At 40.1% G+C, this 23,517-nt stretch overlaps 1 protein-coding gene across 25 annotated transcripts in view; it reads right to left on the minus strand.

Annotated features, from left to right (window-relative positions):
• The window catches only part of EPB41L3 (erythrocyte membrane protein band 4.1 like 3), a 141,976-nt gene that overhangs the window by 32,637 nt on the left and 85,822 nt on the right, over positions 1 to 23,517 (minus strand). For all 25 annotated transcript variants that reach the window (XM_021525211.2, XM_021525207.2, XM_021525205.2 and 22 more), the window contains exons 4-8: positions 9,729 to 9,833; positions 7,438 to 7,480; positions 4,643 to 4,718; positions 2,890 to 3,108; positions 1,780 to 1,867 (exon numbers count right to left, since the gene is read on the minus strand). In XM_021525211.2, coding sequence (XP_021380886.1) covers positions 1,780 to 1,867; positions 2,890 to 3,108; positions 4,643 to 4,718; positions 7,438 to 7,480; positions 9,729 to 9,833 — 531 coding nt within the window. The remainder of the gene's footprint in view (positions 1 to 1,779; positions 1,868 to 2,889; positions 3,109 to 4,642; positions 4,719 to 7,437; positions 7,481 to 9,728; positions 9,834 to 23,517) is intronic.

Below are 23,517 nucleotides of genomic sequence, written 5' to 3' on the forward strand. Positions count from 1 at the left end.
TTAATCACAGCCTTACATTTGATAACTGAGAACTAGTTTTAATCCGAGCTGGTGAGTCCAACATCTGTCCAACACTGAAGATATTGGCACTATCTTAATGAATTGACATTTACACAGAGACATTTGCCATGGCATGACGTCCAAAAGACATGCACAGAGATACTTGTCCCCAAGCCTGACATCATCAAACCTCCCTGGCAGACCTAATTAAAACTAAACATGACTTCTCACACAGAGTCTTCTTTTCCCACCTTCAGTTCAGGTTTCAAGATGACTGTGGGGATCCTTAACCCACAGACAGACACACCTTGGTTATCATCGCAGCTTTTTAAAATAAAGAGCATCAGTTTCAAGAGAGATTGACTTTTCTACTAAATTCTCTTGCTCTGAGTCTTTTGATATGAAAAAGAAGAGTGAACCAGAACAATGATACTTTTTCAGGAAAGAATAAATAAAATAGTTATCTTATAACATCCCATCTTACACTTCACAGTTTTTCTACAATATTCTGAAAAAATACTTAGGCCTTAATGCTATGTAATGTAAAACTTTCAGTAACAAAGACTGTAACTTATTTAAAACAGTAATCTATTTAGTTGCTGGGTTTTGGACTTCTTTGCATCGAGAAAAAAGCTATCAAGTGATATTTGCCAGTTGTTTCTCTCTGCTCCAAATGTGCCTCAAGACAGTGTGTGTATCTGCAGGACACGGGGAAGGCAGTGGCATCCCTCCTGGTAGACGTTGCCCATTAAGCTGTACACAGATCCTTCACTTTCAGTGAAGGCAATTAACAGAACTCAAAGGATTGCTTTGAATTCTGTAACACACATGCACAAATCCTATGAAATGCCCCAAGGACATGGTTGCAGGCTCTTTCAAAATCCAAGCTGCAAATTTATCTCAATTCTTGAAAGGAGCTGCTGCAGCAAAAAAATGCAGGCTCACAATAATTTGACCTTTACAGAAATTGCGGTTCCCTCCACAGGGCAGAATTCTTTGGTTCCATATTCATTTTCCAAGGACGCTTGCTAACCTCAAAAATGTTAAAATCCATTAGTCTTACTCTGGAGAGTGAAGAAAACAATAGTAATTATTTATTTGGGAAAAAAAAAAAACCTAAAACAAAAACTCCAACAACCAATACAAGGCTAATAAGTCACTCTCTCCAGCCAAAGTAAGAATGACCATGTTTTATTCATAACTTAGCCTGCTGATGATTAGAGAAACTGCTTGATCATGGGAGAATGTTTCCAGGAGAATTACTGCCCTCCCTGTCAACCACAACAACCACACTTCAAGAAAGAGACAAGATGCTCTCTCCCCGTTATCATCAATCTGATTAGGTTTCCAGGACAGCTAAATAATTGCTTGAAAGTCCTTTGCAGCATAAAAATGATCTGCTATCCAGTTAAGATAGCACGGTTGGCCTTATTAAACTGGGAAATGTAGCTGAATTAAAAGAAAATTCAGTACTCTCTGGACAGTTTCTAAAATCCTCCCTCATCACCTCATCCATTCAGTATTCTCCTCAATGACAGCATTGTTTAATCAACATGAAAGTTGATGTGCAACATCTTTGAATCTATAGGATAAATTATGTTATGGTTAAAGATATATTTATGTTTATTTCACGAGTCACCTTTCCACATGTTGACACACGATTCATCTCACAAAAATCCTGTCTCAAAAATACAAGGAAAAATAAATCAGGGAGTCCGTGCACATCCAAGTACTATGCCACAGGAGACACGTGGCCAGTGAAAAAACCAAAGTACATACCTTGGCATGATGGAGATCTACTCCATACATTGACAGTTTTTTGGCGTTCTCCAGGAAATGCATCTCAGCTTCTGCAGGTGTCATTCCCCTGTGGAAAAGTAACCAGTTCTAGCATAAATGTTAAGGAAACAGACTCCAAAAGAAAATCCAGCAGCTGGAAAACATTTTCAGCCTGTCAGAACTATAGTCATACCCCTTAGGTGGCTGGGTACCTACCAGAGCCACAACTCTAGTGCAGAACCTGTTAACTCACATGCTGCAGAGCTCTTCTCTCTCCAAAGACATGCAGAGGAGTCTTGTTGGAAAAATATTAGGTGTGGGAACTCAAAATGTCTCTCAGACATTTTTAGAGGTTCCAAGCCTTAGTCAGAGGCATTCTAGACCCTGGCAGACAGCTGAAAAACAGCTGTAACTGAGTTAGAGCCATGGAATGAGTTACCAACTTTGGAGGTGGAACAAGCAGTCACAAAAGGTTAGATAGTATAGTAAAAGTAATTACAAAGTAGAGGGGAGGATTTTTAGTATTGTACAGGGGGGTTTTAGCACATATACAGGGGGGTTTTCACTTTGTACATGGGGGTCAGAAGTTCTAAGATGGAGGAAAGTGTGCTGATCCTGTTCTTCCTCCTTCCTTTTCCTTGCCTTCATGTTCTTGGTGATGTTGGCACTCACAGATTGGTTTAGAGTAGAAAAGCACTTTGTAATATAGGTAGTAGGTATTGGGGAAAAACTATAAACATGTAATACGTAATATATCATATAAAAGATAGCAGCAGCCCTGGGCACGGGGAGAGAAGAAGAAGACACCAGATAGAGAGGATGCCAGGGTGTGTGTGTGTGTCTGCTTGGGCTGCTGATCAAACAGCCGCAACCTGAGAACATAATCTGTTAGATAACTAGCAATAAACTGCCTTGAGACCAAACAGCTAAAGCCTGCGGAGTTTTTCTTTGGAAGCACGGGTTGGAGGAGGAATTTCACCACCATATGAAACCCCAGAGCAAGGCTGGGGTTCTCACAATTAGGTACACCACTGCAGAACTTAACACCTCCTGATGCACAGAGATGGTACCTGAAGCAGGCTGGAGCACACGCTGATGCCCTCAGCTTACCTGTGGCTCTTGTGCAGCTCGATCACTTTGTCCTCCAGCTCTTTAGTGTGGTTTGGCGCAAAGCGGAACTCGCTGATGTAGTCGCTGCCGTACTCGTCGGGGTCGTAGTCGCCGAGCTCCGACTGCACGGTGTAGGAGCCCAGCAGGGCCAGCGTGACGAACGAGCAGGGCAGCCGGCCCGAAACAATGTCATCTCTCAGCTGCAAGCAGAGGTAGTACCTGCAAGGGAGCACCAAAGCAGCTCAGACAGGGCTCCTCCACCGCTGCCCACAAAGAAGCAGCGCCCGAGCACTGGAAAGAGGCCTCGGTTCCAACAGGCATTTGCAGACCGCCAAGCTCAGAGATCTTCAGCCATTTACAAGAACAATAATAATTTTGTAAAAATAATCCCAAAACCCCAAGCTCTTGCCTAATTTATCAGTAGGAACACCTAATTTATCTTTACAAATTTATCTTATAGCAGCATGGAGATCTCTAAATAAAGTTATTACTTTGTTTAGTGACCTAGATGAAGAAATACCCACTAAACATACTAGATTTCTATCACAGACCACTTACATATAAAACTACCTGATAATTCTTTCAGGAGAAAAATGTGATTAAAATTCTTATATACTGTTCACCTAAGAATAGCAGAACTCAAAGTCATTCAAAAAACATAAGCTGTCTCTTTATCAATGTACTGTGCTTTCTCAAAAATACATTTAAACAGTAAATGCTATTAAAACCAAAGGAATATGCAACGGAAGGTTTTACCAGATACATGAAAACAGAAAAAAAGTGAAGAGCATTGGTTTGGTGGCAAAGGCAGAGCTCCCAGGGGAAATTTAGGAGTCTAAAGAGAAGCAAAGCAATATTTTCCTTTGTAAGTCCTCTGTTCAATTTTGAACTCTTGGCACACTGCCTCTCTGCACAGTGCCTACCACAGGGGACCCTGATCAAGGCCAAAGGCTTTATGCTACCTGAAAAGCAACAAGTAGTCCATAAAATACTGAAGGTTAAAAATATTCAAAGGCACAAAACCTCATCACAGATCAAAACTTTTGTGCCTTCGTCCAAGGAGGAAATCAAGTGAGGGTGTTTTTTTTTTTTGTTTTGGTTTTTTTTTAATTTTTTTTTTATTTTTTATTTTTTTGTTGTTGTTGCAATGTGAATACGAAACCAAAGAGCAGAGGTACAGAGTGCAGAGCTGAGTGACTTGGAGAGGAGGAAGCAGCTATTAATTACCATCATGTTCTCTATTCCATGCACATCAATTGCTTACTTACTTAAATGATACACAAAATTTGCATATGCATGCTTATTCTCATCTATCCTGGCTTCAGCTGGGAAAGAGTTAATTTTTCCCTAAGTAGCTGGTACAGTGCTTGCTCTGTTTTGGATTCAGTATGGTCATAAAACCACAACATTAGCTTACTTATTTCCTTTCACAGTCATGATTTTACTTACAGTAATAACTTGTTACCTCTGGCAAAAATGGCCATCAGGCATCTTTGAGAAGATTAAAATCAATTCTAAAGAATATACATATTGAAAAAGCTGGGATTTAGGCTTAAACTACACAAAACACTTCATAACACAGAGGATAGACACTGTCTTTTCTGTCAAAATATTGCATATTTTCCATAAGCTCATATGAAAAAGAGATACAACTGGAATATAAAGCGTTTCTTTTCTTGTATAATAGGTGTGTAAGTACTACCAGGAATATCTTTTAAGCCACTTCTAAAAAGGTATTTAATGTTTAAAACACCTGGTAATGTCCTCAGATAGCTGGGCAGGGTCTGGAGGGTAGAATTTCACGTTAAATGCAAACTGCCAAGCACCACCTGAAAAAGAACATAGATTGACTGAAAAGACACTGGAAATGCGAACAAAGATGCCCATGCTATTCAATCACCACCAGACTTAAAAATATCCGAGACAAACAATTAATAAGAACATGTTTTAGAATATTTTTCCCACACATTGTACTGAAGATACTGTATTAGGTCAGATTTTGCAGTTCTTATTTAGCAGGATTTCCACTGAAGTGAGGACTCTGAGTGAGCAGTAATTTATTACTAATACTAAAAACACCTCTCAGTGTGAGAACAAGGTTTATTGAATGTAAGCACCACACAGTCTGTACAAGTTTTAAAAACCAATAACCCAAAGCACAGAGGCACTGGAAACACCACAAGTTAGAGTACAAATGGGCTCTGGAGTAGGGAGATGTGCTGAGGTCTAGCTGCCCACATCAGCTCACAGCATGCTATAAGAGTGCTGCCTCAGCACATAGCTCCTTTCTTCAGCAGACATAAATTATTGTGCAGACAAAACTGCAAGGACAAACAGAGAGCATGGCTGCAAAAGTACATAGCATTGGGAATTCTTATTTAATTTTTTCACTAAATTTAGTTGACCCATGGGATGGATACTGGTTTGTATCTCCAGAGTTGGCAAAATTATTTCTGGAATGCTAGCTTTAAATGTTAAAGTAATATCAGGATTTTAAAATACAGTTGAACATGGTAGGTAAATTTAGAAGTTATTCTGAAAAAAAAGGGTTAGGTTACAGTAGCACATGACTCGAATGCAAATGAAAAGCAGTAATAAAACCCCAAACTGCACTGTTCTTACATGCAACAAGGAAATTTTATCCCATGGGAGGTCCCATTCACTTTGGTCATCCACACATCTAATCTCAAATGTTCAAGGCCAGGCTGGATGGGGCTTTGAGCAACCTGGTTTAGTGGGAGGTGTCCATGCCCATGGCAGGGGTTGAATTTAGGTGATCTTTAAGGTCCTAACCAATTCAAATGATTAAATGATTCTATGAATGGGAAAGAAGAGTTTTGATGTTCATCCTCAGGAGTTCAGCTCTTGGCAAGATTTTTAAAGTCTTTGATTCTAGGAACTTTTCCATTTTCTTGGGACATAAAAGATGGTGAAAGGAAGATTTGGCTGGCAGCAAGGATGGGGCATGGTCCCAGCAGAGAGTAGACTATCCCCAAGGTGGGAATGCAGCCAGAGGTGACACCTGGTTCCACAAAAGATGCAAGGAACCATGGCCTGTAAATCTATTCCTTGGCAAAAAAAAAAAAAAATGAAACCTATGATAAAGCCTATTATAATAGCACAGATGGTTAAGACAGAGAAGTAAGCAGTCTTCACCCCATATTTACAGGGTCAGAATGAAAACTAACACTGTGCAAGTTAGTGGGTTATAAGTAGTGGGATGTGAACCAAGAGCCTTTCTCAAGCACTGGGATGAAGTCCCAGAAGTGTGGTCTGCGTTTTGCACAGCTCAGCCAGCATTTAGCAGGACTATATGTATGCTTTGGAAAGCATTATGGGTAACAGCACTCCTTTTCTTCTGTTGGCCTGTTGCAAACTTCTGGGATGAACTGTACAAAGAAAGCAAATTATTACTGTCATTTTTTTACAAATGCAACTGTCCACTGCCTGAAGTCCAAGATGAAACTCTTCTGCCCTGGTTAATCTCTCACTGTCACAAACTTTCATTGTCTATTTCATGGCTTGGGTACATATTAAATGCATTTCAAATATGTGGTGGGGAGCTGAGCTGTTTTACTTGCATTGACCATCTGTGTAACCTGACTCATCGTGGTCTAAAGCACCTTCCTCTCCAGATCCATCCCTTCATGAGATTGTAAAAAGGCAAATGTACATTACTTTGAATTGCAGATCACTTACTTGTAATGAAAATAATACTGGAGGAAAGGGGAAGTTGCTCATAGTAAGTGGGGAAATTTTCCCACCAGTGTAAATGAACCCTTCTAATCTTGGAGAGGGAAAGGATTTCTTTGCCAGGTCCAACCCAGCAAATGTGAACTACCAGATACATTTGTTTGTGAAAGCACAAATGCTGGAAGAGGTCATTTATAAAATGTGCAAAGAAAAAAACAATTACTGACACTTTTCTGCCCACAGAACTCCTACACATAGACATTTTGTCAATTTTTAAAAGTGAGGGGAAGTAAAAAAACACAAGTCAAGTTTTGAGCCCAGCAGTCTCAAAAAGGTTTTCCTCTGAGAGGTTTTTGAATTTCTAATGTATCAGACACCTAGTTATAACAACTTAGCTTTTAAAAATATTAATGTGAATCAGAAACTTGACTGAATGGTCATTTTAGGAGGAGAGATCAATCTTTTGAAATGAAGAAAGGAAAGGTATTTTAGATGGAGTACTATTTTATGTCAGTGAATTATTTCAGTATGGGGCATGAGCAGTGTTTCTGGATATGATATGAATATAAGTAATGCAAGAAATAATTCAAATACATTGCCTAGTCCCTAAGGTTACATTGCTTAATGTCAAACTTCAGGATTTTGCATCACTGCAAATGTCAAGTTGTTTTCAGTAATGCAAGTTCACGTGTTACGAGCATCAGTCATGCTTCACCATCATCACAGCGCAAAATATCTAAAGGATGTACGTAATTCCTTTGCTAAAGACTTGGGACAGGATACAAAAGATGATTGTGAAATATGCTTTGTCCCCGTGGGGAGACATGTAGAAGGGGGCAATGATAACAAACTTACTTCGGATCTGCTTCTTGATTTCCTTGGCAGGGTCCAACCAATTCTGCAAAGAAAATGTTTCCTTTTTTCAATTTGAATTAAAAAACACAATAAGCATTCTTTTTAAAGCAGTGCTATGAGTCAAAGCTAGAACATGTGATGCTCTGCCACTCCTTTCTCCTTGAAGTAGTAGTAGGCAGGGCTAACACTAATTTTCAAATGAGGCCCTGGGTAGAAACAGGATTTTTATTAACCTTCACAGACTTTAAGGCCTAAATAATTTTAAATAAAATAAAAAATACAAATTGCTAAAATAAGCCCATAGAGATGTTTTTGCATAGTATCTTCAGGGAAAACTGAATTTCTACGAACTTGTTAATAAAGACGTGGTTTTGATTGATTTTTTTTTTTTTTTTCTCCAATCCTGGAAAGGCTGAAAATACTTGCTAGAGGATAAGCAAGTGCAGACTAGGGATGTTTGCAACACAGCAGGCATGAGGGGCTCTCCAGGGAAAACCAGAGGCAGAACCACAGCACCTCTGCCCCTATCCACACCATGCAGAGCCCAGTGACTATGCAAGACAAAACCCCTGCTAGAGGAGGTGAAGAATCATCCCAGTGATGTGTTAGTATTTCATGGATGCCAAGGAGCAGATTAAATTCCTCTGGAGAAGGCACACAGCAGCTTGGGGTCTTAGTGCCTCTGCTGTCTTGACCTCTAAGAGAATCAAATTAATATTTAAAATGCGTCAGAGCCCAGAACAAAAAGTTCGCTTTCCCTAGTAAAGTTCCAATTTCTCCAAAGAAAGATAAATAAATGTATCAGACAATAAAACACTAAAGAAATATCAAACAAGCAGAACACAACAATCCCTCCCCAACAAAAACAACCAGTTTGCAGCTGTCCAAACCTGCTCTGTGGTGCAAAACCCGAGCCTGAAGATGTCCAGCTATTGCTGAGCACAAAAGCACATTATGCAGCAAGAAATTAAAGACATTTTAGGGTTTCTGTTTACAAAGATGACATGGGATGTGGGCACATATGTTGTCTGGCTGGAAGTTATGTGACAGAGGATGGAGATGAATTGCTAAGTACTTTGACATTAAAAATATGCATGTTATTGATCAATAAAAGGGGTGGCAGGCAGTTGTTCTTTTAACTGCTCAGCTCTGTAAAGTAACTGGTGTCCTATAAACAATTAGTGCTTCTAAACCACATGTTAATAATGAATCCATGCTTCTTGTTCCCAGAGGAAAGCTTACCTATCTGAAAATGCACTTAGATTTCTGCCTAGCTTTTCTCAAAACTCAAAACTAAGCACATGCTAAAGTATTATCTTGTGCTGGCTTGGACCAAGTATCTGCTTAAGTGATTTTCTGAATTAGAAACAAAGAAGTCTATAAAGAAAGGGGAAAAAAGAAACAAAAAGATTGATTTCTTTAATATCATATATATTTGAAACAAAAGGAAGCCTAGAAAACACAACTGTTGTTCCCAAAAGATATAAACAGCTAAAAAAGTAGCAGAAGCTCCAGCTCCATCAGGGAAGACCTTTCAGGCCTCACAAAGCACAAAATACCTTCAGCTGGTGAGCTCTGCTGAGCTACTATGCATATTGCTAAGAAGTTTTGTACTGCTTTCTGTTAAAATATTTATCTGAAAATGCCAAAATAACACAACATATTTTAAATTATCCTTTGATACTCTCTCTTTCACAGTACCATGTTCCAAACACCTTCACATTAGATGATCTTCAACACTTGTACTACACAGCTTGTTTCATACAGAAGTTGGAATGCAGGACAGAAGAATGTGATTCACTATTGCTACCAACTGCTTCTGAAGACTAATTTTTTATTAAAATCAACAACAATGCTAAGGTAAAGTCAAGGCTTAGAGCTTCTCTTATCTTAGCAGTCAGCAGGAACAATCAGGCGTCTCCTACCTATTTGTGTCCCAACCACTATTATTAAGCCATATTTTAGTATTATTTGCTTTGCAGTGTATCTGTAAGTGTAAATCTGACTTTCATCTATGACAGTAAAGGCATAAATCATATTAGAAAGAGCACCAGCTATATTATTAATATCTTCCATGCCATAAATTGCCGAAAGAGTGGGAACCCAAGGAAACACAGGAGATGCTCTTGAGAAGTAGTGTCACAAAAAACACTCTCTCAAACTGTGTCTATGAAACTTGGCAAGGAAGATAAAACCAACTTCTGTATTGTTTACAGCTGTCTGGTGAGTGTCTCAGGGAGTTCTGATGTTCACATGCCAAAGGCCACCTGCAGTTTTGTGGGTTAGGTTACCTTTTGGTTTTCTGTGTCTCTGTATGTTAGCCCAAAGTAATCTTTTTCCAAAAGGTTCAGATGCTCGCACACTTTGTCGAATAGCACTTGACCTCTGGAACGTTTCTGTGGGAAATGAACAGAAAACAAATAAAAAGATGATTAAGTTTGTAAAATAAAGTAAAATAAGCATTAAAATAACACCTTTTCTGTCAAACCAGTAATCTCAAAATTATTCAAATCAACACATCCATCTTTCCAACCTATTGACCTGGAGCTTCATAAGAATCTGCTGAATGGGGCAAATCTTCTTTTCCTAAAACCTCAAGTCCTGCAGAGTTAAAAATAAGTCATGCCATGTTTCAACTTCCAATAGGAAAATCTCTTCTGTCTTTCAGAAACTGCAGCTTCAAGAGCATGATGAGGTCACACCTCTGCAAACCACAACAATTCTTTGGGTGCAAGCAGCAACAAATATTCTTGGTCATGGATACATGACCAGAAATATTCTTGGTCATGGATTATCAGAATTGTGACTGGGGGGACAATCCACTGAAGGAAAAACCAAACATGGACATACTTTTTGCTTCAGTGTGGACTGATAGATTCCTTCACTAACAGTGTGGACTGGTTTCAGGACCCATTTTTGTCTAATACACAGGGATATGTAGTTATCTACAGAAATCACAGGAAGAGCCTAGTATCTGACTGGGAATGCAGCTGGGTAAAAAAACAGCTTTCCAGTGCCCCACTAACCTTCTTTACTACTGGCATGTCAGATGAGAAGACCTCTCACTGTCAACATCTAGAGCCCTCAGTAGAAGCTTCATAGTATCTATCCTACTGGACAGTATAAATTCAGGTCATCTGGTTTCTCAGCGTTGTACATGAAATTGAGAAAATAATTCTCCAGAAAACCAAGCAGACAGAAACATCCTCTTTATAACATACTCATGCCAACTTTGAGATGTATTAACTGCGATAAAAAATTCAAAATTATTTGGGCCATATTTATCACTGTGTTTCATCACTGCCTGCTTCACAAAGTGCAACTCAGATAAAGGAAAAAATCTCCCCACTTTATTCTGACCACACGCATACATAACTATTTTAGTTGACGTCAGTGCAGCATTTGCTTTATCTGTGGAATACACATGACAAAGAAGCAGAATGGAAACACACTACTTGCTTCAAAGGCAATGCAAGCAGTTGACAAAAAAGAGGAGAGAATGCCACCTTCAAATTTACGTGCCTCTGTCAACAGGGCTGTATCTGGGCTGTGCTTCCAGCCCAGCAGCCTTGGGAGAGGGTAGTTCAAAATCCAAGCTGACATAGCTATGTCAACAAACCCACGGAACACAAGGCTGGCCTCAAACTATTTTAGAAGTCCTAAGCAAGCCAAGATAAAAAAAAAAAGGGGCTACTGCCTAACACCCAGTGAAAACATCACAAGAGATGATGGAGGGAGTTGTGCAGCATAAACTAATTTGTGTTAAATTTGGTATTTTTACTGTCATTCAAATGGTATATTGGAAAGGACACTGGAAAACATCCTTTATTTTTCTATCAATGGAGAAACTGAAGGGTGGCCTAAAAAATATTCTCCAGCTGAGGATGAAACACCAGGCCCAGAAGTGCATTACAAGTGTATTCCTGTAATTTCATTTGCTGTACCTTCCAGCATTATTTGAGCAAACAGCTCTAGGGCCTTATTCTGTGTGTCACATGCTTTCCACCCTGTAAGTAGGAAGCATAAATATGCCCCAACGCCTTTATAATGTCAAACAAATGTTTAGTTAATTCTTCACGCCCTGAAATTGAAAGTAGGTAACAAAAGGTTGGTCGTTTTATACTTGGTGCCCTCTGTAGAGACAGAGGCGGATAAAAAAGTCCTTAATACTAGTGCGTGGAGAAGAATCAACTCAGAAACTTCAAGCCAAAATGGTCACATTTCTGCTGTAAGCAAGCAATGCTGCATTTTGATTATTTTCTTGCTGTTCTACTTGTTAAAAAACTAAGTAGTTGTAATGAATTGAGAAAAACAAGCAGGTTAACTCTAGAGGACACCAGCTCTGAAAAACACTATGTCTGCACCAGAGAACCATTTACTTATATTTAAATTGTGGGACTTCAGTGCTCTCTTAATTTTAAGAGTCACTCAAGGCCAACACAGGAGCTGTTTTATGTGGCCAATCCACAGCTACAGAGATCTACACAGATGTCTGTTTTGAGAAATAGTAGCTAGCAGCTGCAAGGTATGGTGTTTTAACAGGGAATTACAGGAAACAGTTGTGCAGGACTGTGCTGTAATAAAAACCAAATGCCCAGAAACCCCCCAGTGCTCAGTATTTCTTGTTTGGCTACATCCTACAAGTGAGAGTAACTACAGCAATCTGGAAAATTTCCATGGCAATGTAACCTCCTCTTCCTCCTCCTGTATGAAGATGCCCAAGCTGTACATAAGTAATTTGCTACAAAATTCCTGCTGCTCAGAATGTGGAAAAACCCTGCTGGTGGTACAAGAGGATATGAGAAATCAAAATGTAACTAACAGTCCCTCCTGGCCAGGGTCTTCTCTTCACCATCATGAGGTAAGAACTGGTGTGATGGTTGAGGGAAAACCTGACCAAGATCACTTCTCCTGTTTCGTTTGGAAAGAGCCATTAGTGTCCAAACACTCACACTGAGTGTTGGATGAGCCTCACATCATAGCCTCACCACTGCCCCTCATCCTGCCTGTTCCCAGGTCAGAGATGACCAGTGGGAGAAAAATTTAGATGACTCTGATCATCTTGGGAGTTGGAGCAGCCCAAAATGGAGTCACCCCTGCTCTTCTAAAGCAAGAGGAATCCTCATGCCCCTGCACATAGGCAGCAATGCCACTTCATGTTGTGAGTAAGCACACTGTTTTCCAAAGCATCATTGTGCAGAAACAAAATGAAGGAAAGCTGTTGCATAAATCCACGGGAAATTAGGATGTTCATTAAGAAATATATAATTAAAGCAATTGAACAGACCTGTTTTGCCCTTGTTATTTGTTTTTATTTTAGTGCATGCCCAAATTACCCTGCCATGAAAGGCAAGGATATCATTGCTTTGGCAGGGAGAGAATGGGAGAAGAACAGAAAAGTCAACTTACAAATTCATACAGCTCCTAAACCTTCATTTTCCATTATGCTGGAATGACAAGTCTAAGACGATGAAAGATTGACAGTCTGCTGGTTACTGTGGATCACAAGTTAATGCCAAAAATGCCAGTCAATTCCCAGCAGTCCAAAAATGTAGATCAAAAAATAAATAAAACCAGAAAACTTTGTGCTATAAAATGCTGACTTTATAAATGAAAAAAAATTCTGAAAGGTAAATCTGGCAAGAGCATCTACTAGAAATATTCTTAGATATTTTTCAGGCATGAATGGGATGAAAGGGAATGTGCAGATGCGAAAAAAGAGTCTCTGCTTAAGCTCTGGGAAAGAAGACATACAACACACAGATTAAACAGTATAAATGAACACAAAGGTCTGGGAGCAAAAACATTACGTTTTTTCACAGCCTCATCCCTACAGGTCTATAAAAGCCAGCACTCTCTCTTGAAGCTGGAATGGGAATAAACACCCTCCTGGTAAAGTTCCCAGTGAAAGGAGTCAGCAGAAGCAACCTTGGCAAGCCAGTGCCTGCCAGCAATTCTTACACACAAGGAGAAGCCACCTCTCTGCTCACCAGCTTCTCCTCAGTTTTGAAGCTAAGTTTCTCCTTCCTTGAGATGCTGAAGGTCACAAAAGGCTCTCTTGTCCCCTAATTGGCTTCTGTGCCATGCTCAAATCTTTCCACGTCTCCTTCAGTCCATATCCCTCCATCATACACCCATCACCTTACAAGATCACCAGACCAAGACTGTGTGAACACATAGTGAAGAGCTCAAAAATTAAAGTACTTCCACCTTTGCTCTGCCTGAATAACAAGATTATTATCAAGTCAATTATTCTCATTGGCAAACACTTAGATACGACATTCAGTATTTCTTAATGCAGAACAATAATAGGAAAGTTTTCCTTTATTATTATTAAACCCATAAGCTGCAAAGTACTTGTAATAAGCAAACATTATCAAAGTTAAAAAATACAAGCCTTTGTTATCACTTCACGCCACAAACTATGTGTATGGTAATCACAGAACCACTGATTGGCTGAGGCTGGAGGGCACCTCTGGAGATTTCCTAATCCATCCTCCCTTCTCCAGAAGCACCACCTAAAGCAGATTGGTCAGGATTGTGTCCACTTGGGTTTTGAATACCTCCATGGATGGAGACTCCACAGCCTGTGGGGGTCACTCTCATTGTGAATTTTTCTTTTCTTCTGTGTAAATGGGAATTTCTGTCTTTCACTTTGTGTCCCTTGTCTCTTCTTGTGGCAAATGTGCACCCCTGACCACATGCTGGCTCTGCCTTCTTCACTCCACCCTTCAGATATTGATACACATTGCTAAGGTGCCCCTGAGCCTTCTCTTCTCCAGGTTGAACAGTTCCAGCTCTCAGCCTTTCCTTGTAAAAGACATACTCCAGGGCCTTCCTCACCTCTGTAGCCCTTTGCTGAACTCTGTCCAGTATGCTCATGTTTCCTTTGTACTGGGAAACCCAGAATCAGACTCAGCATTTCAAGACTGAGTAAAGGGAATGAATAATCTCCCTCAACCTGCTGGTAACATTGCCCAGGATAGCACTGACCTTCTGTTCTGCTAGGGAACATGACTGACTTCTGTTCACCTTTTTGCCCATCAGGACCCTTGAGTAATAAAACCCTTGTATTGTGACAACCCAGCAACCATGCTCACATGTTACTGTACTGTGTTAAGCCACAAGGAAAATGACACAGAAAATGAGCAACCAACAATTTAATACAAAGATATGATGCTAACTTCCTTGTCCTACAGGTGGTAGTAAGACTCCAGAAAATTCCTTTGGGAGTCAGTAACATATAGGGAAGAGATGAGAAGATTTCAAATGTTATGTGCTGGATCGTGCATCCCAGGCTGGAAGTCAGTTGTGCCAGAGAAAAATTTATCAGGATTCAGATTTGCCACCTCCAAGAGACAAATTTTATTTCTGTGAAAGGCAGTAGGTCTGGCTGCCCCATGCCAGGAGGCAGCACCTCTCCAAAAGGTCTTCAAGCTGCTGTGGCTCCTGGTTTGGCAAACCTGCCCTGTCCCTGAAACACAATCATTTGCAGTCTTCCTGCAGGGCCATATTGGCACCCACCCTGATAATGCAGCCTGAGCCTCTTCTGCTGCACCTTACCCTGAATGACCCACTTTCACTTGTTGGGTAACCTCCACCCTACAGGACCAACCATCTTTCCTAGCTCTATGCCAGCTAGAGCCATCCATGCTGAGGACCTGTCAGCACTCAGGCTTCCTTCAGACATAATCCAGCCCTCAGTCTGACAGATTTCTCACTGCAGGGGCAATGCCATTCTGGGATTGGTAGCTCAACATGGCTGAGGAGCCTCTGTTCTCAGAGGGTTTCAAGGCATTGGCCAGGCAATGCCACAGCTGGCTTGCCCACACCTGCTCACTGCCCTGGCCACTGCCCTGCTCATGTCAGGGGCCTCTCCAGTCCCTTTGAACCAGCATGACCATGATACTGGGATCCCTGTGCACCTCCCCACGTGCTAAAGGATTCAGTGTCTGATTACAGGGTAGAGTGTTGGTCCATTCTCAAGGCTCTATTTTTGCTCACTAGCAGATTACCCTCCTTTCACTGAGAGGGAAACAGGATGAGGAGTTGATGAGCAGCAAGCAGCCCTCTCTGCTTCAGAGAAATGAAAACCATTGCAGCCTCCAAAGTGATGCACTTTGGGGAGGTTCTGCTTTGGCATTCAATGCTGCAGTCTCATGTGGGTGCAGAATGCTGAGCAAGGGCCGCTTGCAGCATGGAATCAATTACAAGAGATCACATTCAGACCAAATGTTGCAATGCTAGGGAAAACACAAAGTGAGAACAGAGTTCTACAGCCAAATATCTATAACAGGATTCATTTTTGCCACCAATAACCATCAACTCCACTGCACAGCAGCCACAAGATCAAGACAGCCCAATGAACGTCCCTTCCTGATCAGTCAAGGAGCTCACCAAGATTAAAATGTATCACAGCTGTGGACCTGGATTTTGAAAGAGCAGAGTTTGCATGTAACTTTCTGCACAGATACATATGCAAATGACCTTGCTGCTCTCCTGGGAAAAGCTGCCAAGCTGCCAGTGAGCAATGTCACACTAGCTCTAGCCTGGCATCCAACTCATACAATTACTGTAATAACTCTAGTTAGGCAGGATCTCTGGAATAAGGACAAACAGATCAGTATCATGAAATCCCAGTACGAATAATTGGACTCGAACTGATGTTGAGGTTATCTGGTTCACATTCCTAATTAGCATTTGCACTTTCCGATGGATCTCAACAATGCACTGCACAAATGTGTGGGCTGGCTCTACCCTTGCATGCTGTAATGTATTTTGGCATGTGGCTGTACTAACCTCTTTCTTTTCCCCTCTTCCTTCTGGTGGGGAAGAAGTAGTTAATTTTTTTTTCTCTTTCCAACGTTTCAATGTTTTTTTGATGAAAAATATTCCAATTGTGTGCAGAGCACTGATTTTATTTCATTTTACTGTTACAATTTAAATTACTTTTTGCAATTTAATTTGCTTGATACTTTCATTTTCTACACTGCCTGGGCTGCATGGTAGTCTCCTATGTGCAAACACAAGTAAAACACCTGAAAAACTTAAAATGTGTATGGCAAAAAATAAGAAACATACACAAGGGGAAGCTTCTACTTTGCAGCTTCTCCAATTATTCTTGCAACACAAACAAGTGAAAATGATTAACTGGCCATCTGGAATACTTTGCACTCACCACAGAGAGCACTCTCTTAACAAAATTCCCCCAGCTGAGTCTCTGAGTTGCTGAATTCCAGCCTCCTGACAGCACAATTTCTCATTCTTTCCTCATGAACTACCCCATTTACAGAAAATATATGCCAAATCCCCCCCCAAAAAAAAATCCCCAATACTTCTACAAATACTCACTACTTGTAAGCTAAAGTTACCAGGCCTGCAAAATCACTTTTGTACCAAGAATCCAATTTCAGGGGGAGGGATATGAACATCACACATATGTCATAAATTAATATGCATAGGCAAGTATGTATACAATATGTGCACACAAACAGATGTGAATTTGTAAGTGGATGTTCATTTTAGTTCCAAATGTAGAAAAGCTTGTGGCCTCATCATGCTGCTTCTCTATCTACAGAAAGTCAGTCAGAGATTCTAAACTCACACAGTCATTCTGGCAAGGAGCACATTTTTATCTGTAAATGAAATAATAATTAACATACATTTCCAACGTCTTTCCTGAAAAGAGTTTGACCTGTTCAAGAACCAAAGAGCTGAACTGAGAAATTCTAGAAGCTGATCATTGCACCTTAGGCCAGAAAATTTCCAAACATGGAGGACATGTTTTTTGAACATGTGTTGATTGAAGTCAGCAGAAAGAAATAGCAATTTTTTTTCTCAAGGAAGATAAGTGAAAAAGTCATTCTGAAGAAGTTGAACTTCATTTCACTTCTACACATTTGTAATTTGCATTTTCAAAGGATTTACTCTTTCCCTGTTTATACTTCTCCTCTGTTTCTCTCCACAGGGAAAAGAAGATTAAGCAGAAAGGTGACAGGAGAGAAAACAACTCCTGAATTTCTTCAAATCTCTCATTTCTCAACTGAAGTTCCCAGCAAGAAACTAAGTGAGGAGAATCCAGAAAGAAAAACAGAATAGAGAATCTTTCCTGGAGTCTTAACTGGCTGAAAATCAACAAGTTTCCCTCCTGTTTACTGAAGTAAATATCACACGTGTAATGTGTAGGATAAAAGCATCTGCAGCATAACATGACTTAACCACTGGAATTTAGGTCTCTAAATCCCCTGCCCTGCTTGCTGAAAATGGCACTGGCAGTTCCAGAAGCATCAATAACAGTTAATTCATCTGAAAGTTCAATGTGTTGCAAGCCATATTCTAAGCATTCCACAAAACATTTTCAAGTCATTTCTCCTCGGGAAAAAAACCTTTGCCAAAGTTATCAGTGCAACACTGTACACCAAAGATGAAGGTAGGATATATATTGACAAAGCAAGGAACAAATGCCCTATTCTTCTCTTCCACACCAACCAACAAAAAAAAAAAAAAAAAAAAGCTTAAAATGAAGGAAATTAACTCATATTTTCTCTTTATGCTAACTACTTCATTTCTTGCAGAAAAAATCTGCATATGCAAACTATTATAAACCAATGGCTTGGGGAGAAAGTACCCTTAAACATCATCTAGTTCCACCCCCTCACCATAAGCAGGGATACCTTCCACTAAATCAGATGGCTTTTAGTCCCATCCAACCTGGCCTTGAACACTTCCAGGGATGGGGCATCCGCAACTACTCTGGACAAGCAGTGTCTCAGCACCCTCACAGTAATGAATTTCCTCCTAACATCCAATCTAAATATTCCCTCTTTTAGTTTAAAACAGTTTCCCTTTGTTCTATCACTATCTGTCTATGTAAAATGTCTCTTTCCCTCTTTTCTGTAAGCCCCCTTTAACTCCTGGAGGGCCACAATAAGGTTTCCCTGGATTCCTTTCCAGGCAGAAAACCCCCAACCCTCTCAGTCCTGTCTTTACAGGAGAGGTGCTCCAGCCCTCTGAGAATCTTTGTCACCCTCCCCTGGATGAGGAGGAGACATAAATGTTCAAAATATAACACATAATCATTAATAATAAATGTTCATAAATGTATCCCCAGGATGGGCAGAATGCTCTCATCCAGTTTGTAACCAGTTGGCCAGCAAGTGTATGAGATATTGAACAAGACATTTTTGCCAGCTTTTCAGGATGCAAAGGAAAAAAAACCAACACACTCCAAGAAAAGAAAACATTCAAAGCAAAATAACATTCATTTTTTGGTTCTCAAAAGTTTTCCATACTTCAGTGGTAAACTGTATTTGGGAATGTCCCAAATCAAAATTCCAGATAATATCTACTTAATAAAATATTGAGCCAAAAGTTGGAAGAACTAAGAATTAGGCAATTTCAAATAATTTTTCTGAATAAAAGCTATATTAAAAAGACTTTTTTTTTTCGTTATGAAGCTACTTCATGTACAGAAATGCTTTTCCTGAAAGCTGCATATCAATAGAAGCTTTCCAACTGTTCTTTATTAACTTCTTTATGTGTGAACCTTCATAAAACATCCCAGTAGGTGACTGATATAGAGTAATAGTTTGAAATAAAACCTGCAATATTATTTTGCATCTCTGCCTCTGCCTTTTAATTTAGAACACTATCTTATACTGCTTTGCACATATAAGTAATGCCACATAAGGAAACAGAGTAGAGAGAAGGTATTTTTAACATACAGTGATGATTGACCACTTTCTTTTTTTCCCCCATGATGGTAGTACTATAATCCAGCATCTTGCTGATATTTATTGTAACACACCATATTGAAATGTATTACCATTCCTGAAAATAAACATTTCTGTCAACCACTAATCAAGCATTTAGATCAATAGATAAATATGTAGCACTGCCTATGCTACAGTTAGATACCTGCAGCAAATGTCAATGACATTGTATAATATGACATAGTTTTTATCAGGGGCAACCTTCTTTAATGCCATTTGAGCTGGCAATCCTAAACAGCCAGCACTAATCTAAAAAAACCCAGAGGACTGCTAAATCCCAGTAAGAAGATTGGTGACCTAGTCCCGATTCTGGCATCAAACCAAATTAGGGTTTTTGCCTTCTACATCAGCAGCAGAGATCACACCAGCACTGGCACCACACAAGCTCTAAGCATCCTGATGGGTGCTCTGCACAGTTTGCATCCTTGGTAAAAAATAGTGAGCACTCTGTTCATGACAATGAAACCTCACTGGGGGCACTCGATGAAAAATAAACACTCTGGAGCATGTTTTTGTATGTGGAAGTGTGAGAGCCATGTCTGCACATGCACAATGGCTACAGAAATACCTGTCAAATGTGATGATTTTCAAATGCATCCTAAGTGCATCAAAAGAATGAACACCATATAAACTGAGGTCTGCTACCAGCTTTCAAGCACTACTCTGTGATAAATGAATATAAAAACAGTGGACACAATTTCTCAATTAGAAGTTCTGTTCTCAGCACATTTATTAGCTTTACACATTTGCTAAATCATGACATAAAATAATAAGCAGTATTCCATTTATGAAGGCTTTTCAGCAGAGAAATTAACCCCCTCACTCAGCTTTCTTGGGAGCACAGATTGTTTGGGCTTGGATTTTAGCTGGACATGCAGCTTATCCATGCCTCCTGATTGCTCTACCACCTCCTGTAAGACACTCTGCAGTAACTCAGGTGGGTCTCTTAGGATTCACTACAGCAGCTGAAGCTTTCCAGTGGCGGCTAGAAATATTTTGCTTATTCTACCTATACTTGGACAAACTGAGCAAACACTCATCTCTCCTCATTTCATATGCTAACTAACTGTGCACAAGCCTAGTATCAGCATAGCAAGGGGAATTAATCACTACCTGAGATATAAATAGTCCTTGGCATATATCAACAAAAAACCCCCATAAACAGTTTGTTTATTTTCAGCTGAAAATGCTCTATGTCAACATAGTCCGATTTACAGAGTAATCTTGCCATATGAATTTAAGAGCCACAGAGCTCTCTCTGACCTACATTGCCAGCCTGGAGTGGAGAAAAAAAAACAAAACACTATACTGCAGAGAAAGATGCTCTTGAGGCGGAAGAGGGAGCAGAATGATCAGGCTTTTAGATTTGGGGTGCTTTAGATGGTATTGCACCATCAATGCTGAGGTTTTCATGAAAACTAACATAACCTGTTCTTAAGCTACATCCAAGCTTTATCCACTTCAGATCAAAACCATTTCTGCCAGAGTGAGATAAACCATGAGAGACATACCTTGCTGCCTATCAACACTTTGCTTTGCAAGCAGATATTTCACGACACAGTCCTGTCTATGATATTCTGCTCACTGTATCAACAGACAAGGATGAGAAAACATAAAAGCAGCCCAGTGTTGCATGGGGCTCAACTGGAAAAAAAAAAATCACCCATATGAGGCATTAAGATTTTTTTTTATATGCTAATATATTTAGAGGATGATAATAAAAGTAAAGATTTACATAGTTTGGGTCTGGAAATGGCAACTCTAAGTGTAAACATGGGGACAGCACCTATAAATTGGAGCAACTAGAAACAGAGTTGATGAACTTAGCTCGGTTGGGACTCGAACAAGCAGCAGGCACTTCACTGAGACAGAAACAGAGCAGGAAACATGACAAAATGCAGGAAGGCTTGGCAGAAGCATGACTGGGCAGTGACATGAAAATCAGCAACTTCTGTGTTGGTTGGGCATGGGGTAGAGGAATGCACACATTGTACAAAAACAGCAGAAGGCTTTGAGTGTCCATTTGGAAAAGGGAAAAGACAAAGCCTGTCATCCACTCTTTTTAATTTATATTCCGGCAGTCATTAAAAAATACATGCAGAGTTTGGGTGCTGGCTGCACAAGGCACCCCAGTAAAAAGCTGGAGGCTCTCTGGGGCCAAGACCACACCAGGCAATAAGCCTGGAGAAGACAAACATGAAGGGACTGATGCAGTCTTACCCTGGTGAGGCCATCAGCAAAAATGGTGACAAAGACAGGACTCCTGGAGCTAACAGATATCTCTCAATCTGGAGTGAAAGGCAGGTAGAAGATCATTCTCTCCTGGGCTCTTGCAAACAGATTAACCAGCAATGAACCTTGCAGTATCTCAGTTTGAGTATGCAAGATCAAACCTAGTTTTTAAAAACTTTGCCAGATGGAGAACAAGCTGTCTTGTTGCCTGGCTTGTATCCAACTGGTTCCCCAAAGGGAGGGAACCAGAGGAACTATTGCAGTTGAAAGTTTTCAGGTAACCATTTATTCCTAAAATATATGCAGTTTCAGAGCAGCTGAAAGTATTTGTCAATATAGGTGGACTGCTAACAATAGTTTTCAATGTTATGAAAAATGGCTGGCACCTCTAAGGTATCAAAATGAGTATTTTTGCCTGATAAGCTCAACATTTCACTGCACAAATAATTTTTATGCAGTGAAACTTTTAACAAAAGGCACTGGTTAAGAGGATTAGATGCAGAAAATGTAGATGTGGAGAAAATGTATACAATTTTTTTTTTTAAAGCTTCTGGCATTTGATTATGACCTTGTCCTCTGCTGTGCCAAAATGTGTAATTTAAGGCCCACCCATCTAAAGGAGTGACTTACTTTTAATTCTTGGTTCCTCATTCTGTCTCTAAAATACTTGCATATTAACTGGAGATAATATCTGTCTAATTGTTTAGGTGTCTCCCTACCAAGGTTATAAGAGATGTCCTCCTTGAATACTACACAACCCACACGTTCCCAGCCACAAGAGGCTGTGGGGGACTGAGCCTCCCCTGGCAAGGCAGAAATGCTCCAGCCCCACTCCCTCAGCCTTGTGGCATTTCCAAAAGGCTTAGTTCAACTGACTTGTTTTGATTTAGATTTCTTTAGCTTCAGTGAAATAAGAATAATAACCATAATCACTAAAAGGGAGCCCGAACACTTTTGTTTTTGTTTTAATTACCAAACTGAAGAGAAAAAAACCTTTCTCTCCTCAGCCTCACGGTTGATCATTATGAGATCATCATGACGTTGGTGCTGATTTCCAGATCATTATGCTTCTTGAATCGACAATTATTTTAACTCATAAAAAGAGGCCTAGGGTATTTGGAAAAAGCAAGTCAGAAGAACTGTTTAACTTTATTCAGCTGAAACATATTCAGGCAATACTCAGACTCCTACTGACATGTGTCAGGTAACATAGATCTTAAGTGAATCCCCTGGCTAATCCAAGTCAGCCCTAATTAGAGGGTCTGGGGACACAAAACATGCTGTGTAACAGTGATGATGCCTCTCAACTCAGTCACTTTTACTGAAATATATCCTGGGGAAGAAACAAAACCCCAAACAAAGGTCTTCATATTAAATTAAGTGAAGTGTAAGCAATGAGTAGGTCAAAAGGAAAAGACTTATTTTAAAAAGTCCTCTTGCATTCAGTAATCAGTTTCACATGTAAAGCCATTTGCAAGAGGCTGTGTGGAATTTATTAAGTAATTAAAATGTGCAGGGGGTAACTGAAACTGTATCCTTCAGAATGCAGAGTGCAGGAAGGTTTCCTTCCTGACCTTAAAATCTACCTCAAAACCGAGGAGAAATTTGATGTTACTAAACTCCCCATGCAAAAGTGGTTTGCAGGTCCACACACAGAAACTCCTAGGGAAGGCTTAGCTGGGACTGGATGTGGAGGGGGACCAGGGGGCTGTGCATTCCCCCTCTATCATACAGAAACACATGAGGATTTTTCCTCCAGAGGGAGTCTTGCAGGTCAGGAAAAGCAGCACAGGTTGCCACTGCTCTCTTTCATTTCTGGCAGAGGTGGCAGTGCAGAAATAATTCTGCTTGTTCTCAACCCTTCAAGCCTGTCCTAAGACAATCTTCAATGACTTATTTTTTAAGGAAGCATCATGTATTCTCACTTTTTTTAACAGGAAAATGAGAAATTCAAAAAGCAATACTTAAACTATTAGAGAATACATTTATTTCATGTCCATTTTGTCTTCAAAAGGATTATCAACCCATACTTGTGTAGGGCAGAAAGGGACCAGTTCACTCCAGTCTGCTTTGGTCC

The sequence above is a fragment of the Lonchura striata genome, chromosome 1, assembly GCF_046129695.1.
Source record: "Lonchura striata isolate bLonStr1 chromosome 1, bLonStr1.mat, whole genome shotgun sequence".
Lineage (NCBI taxonomy): Eukaryota > Metazoa > Chordata > Aves > Passeriformes > Estrildidae > Lonchura > Lonchura striata.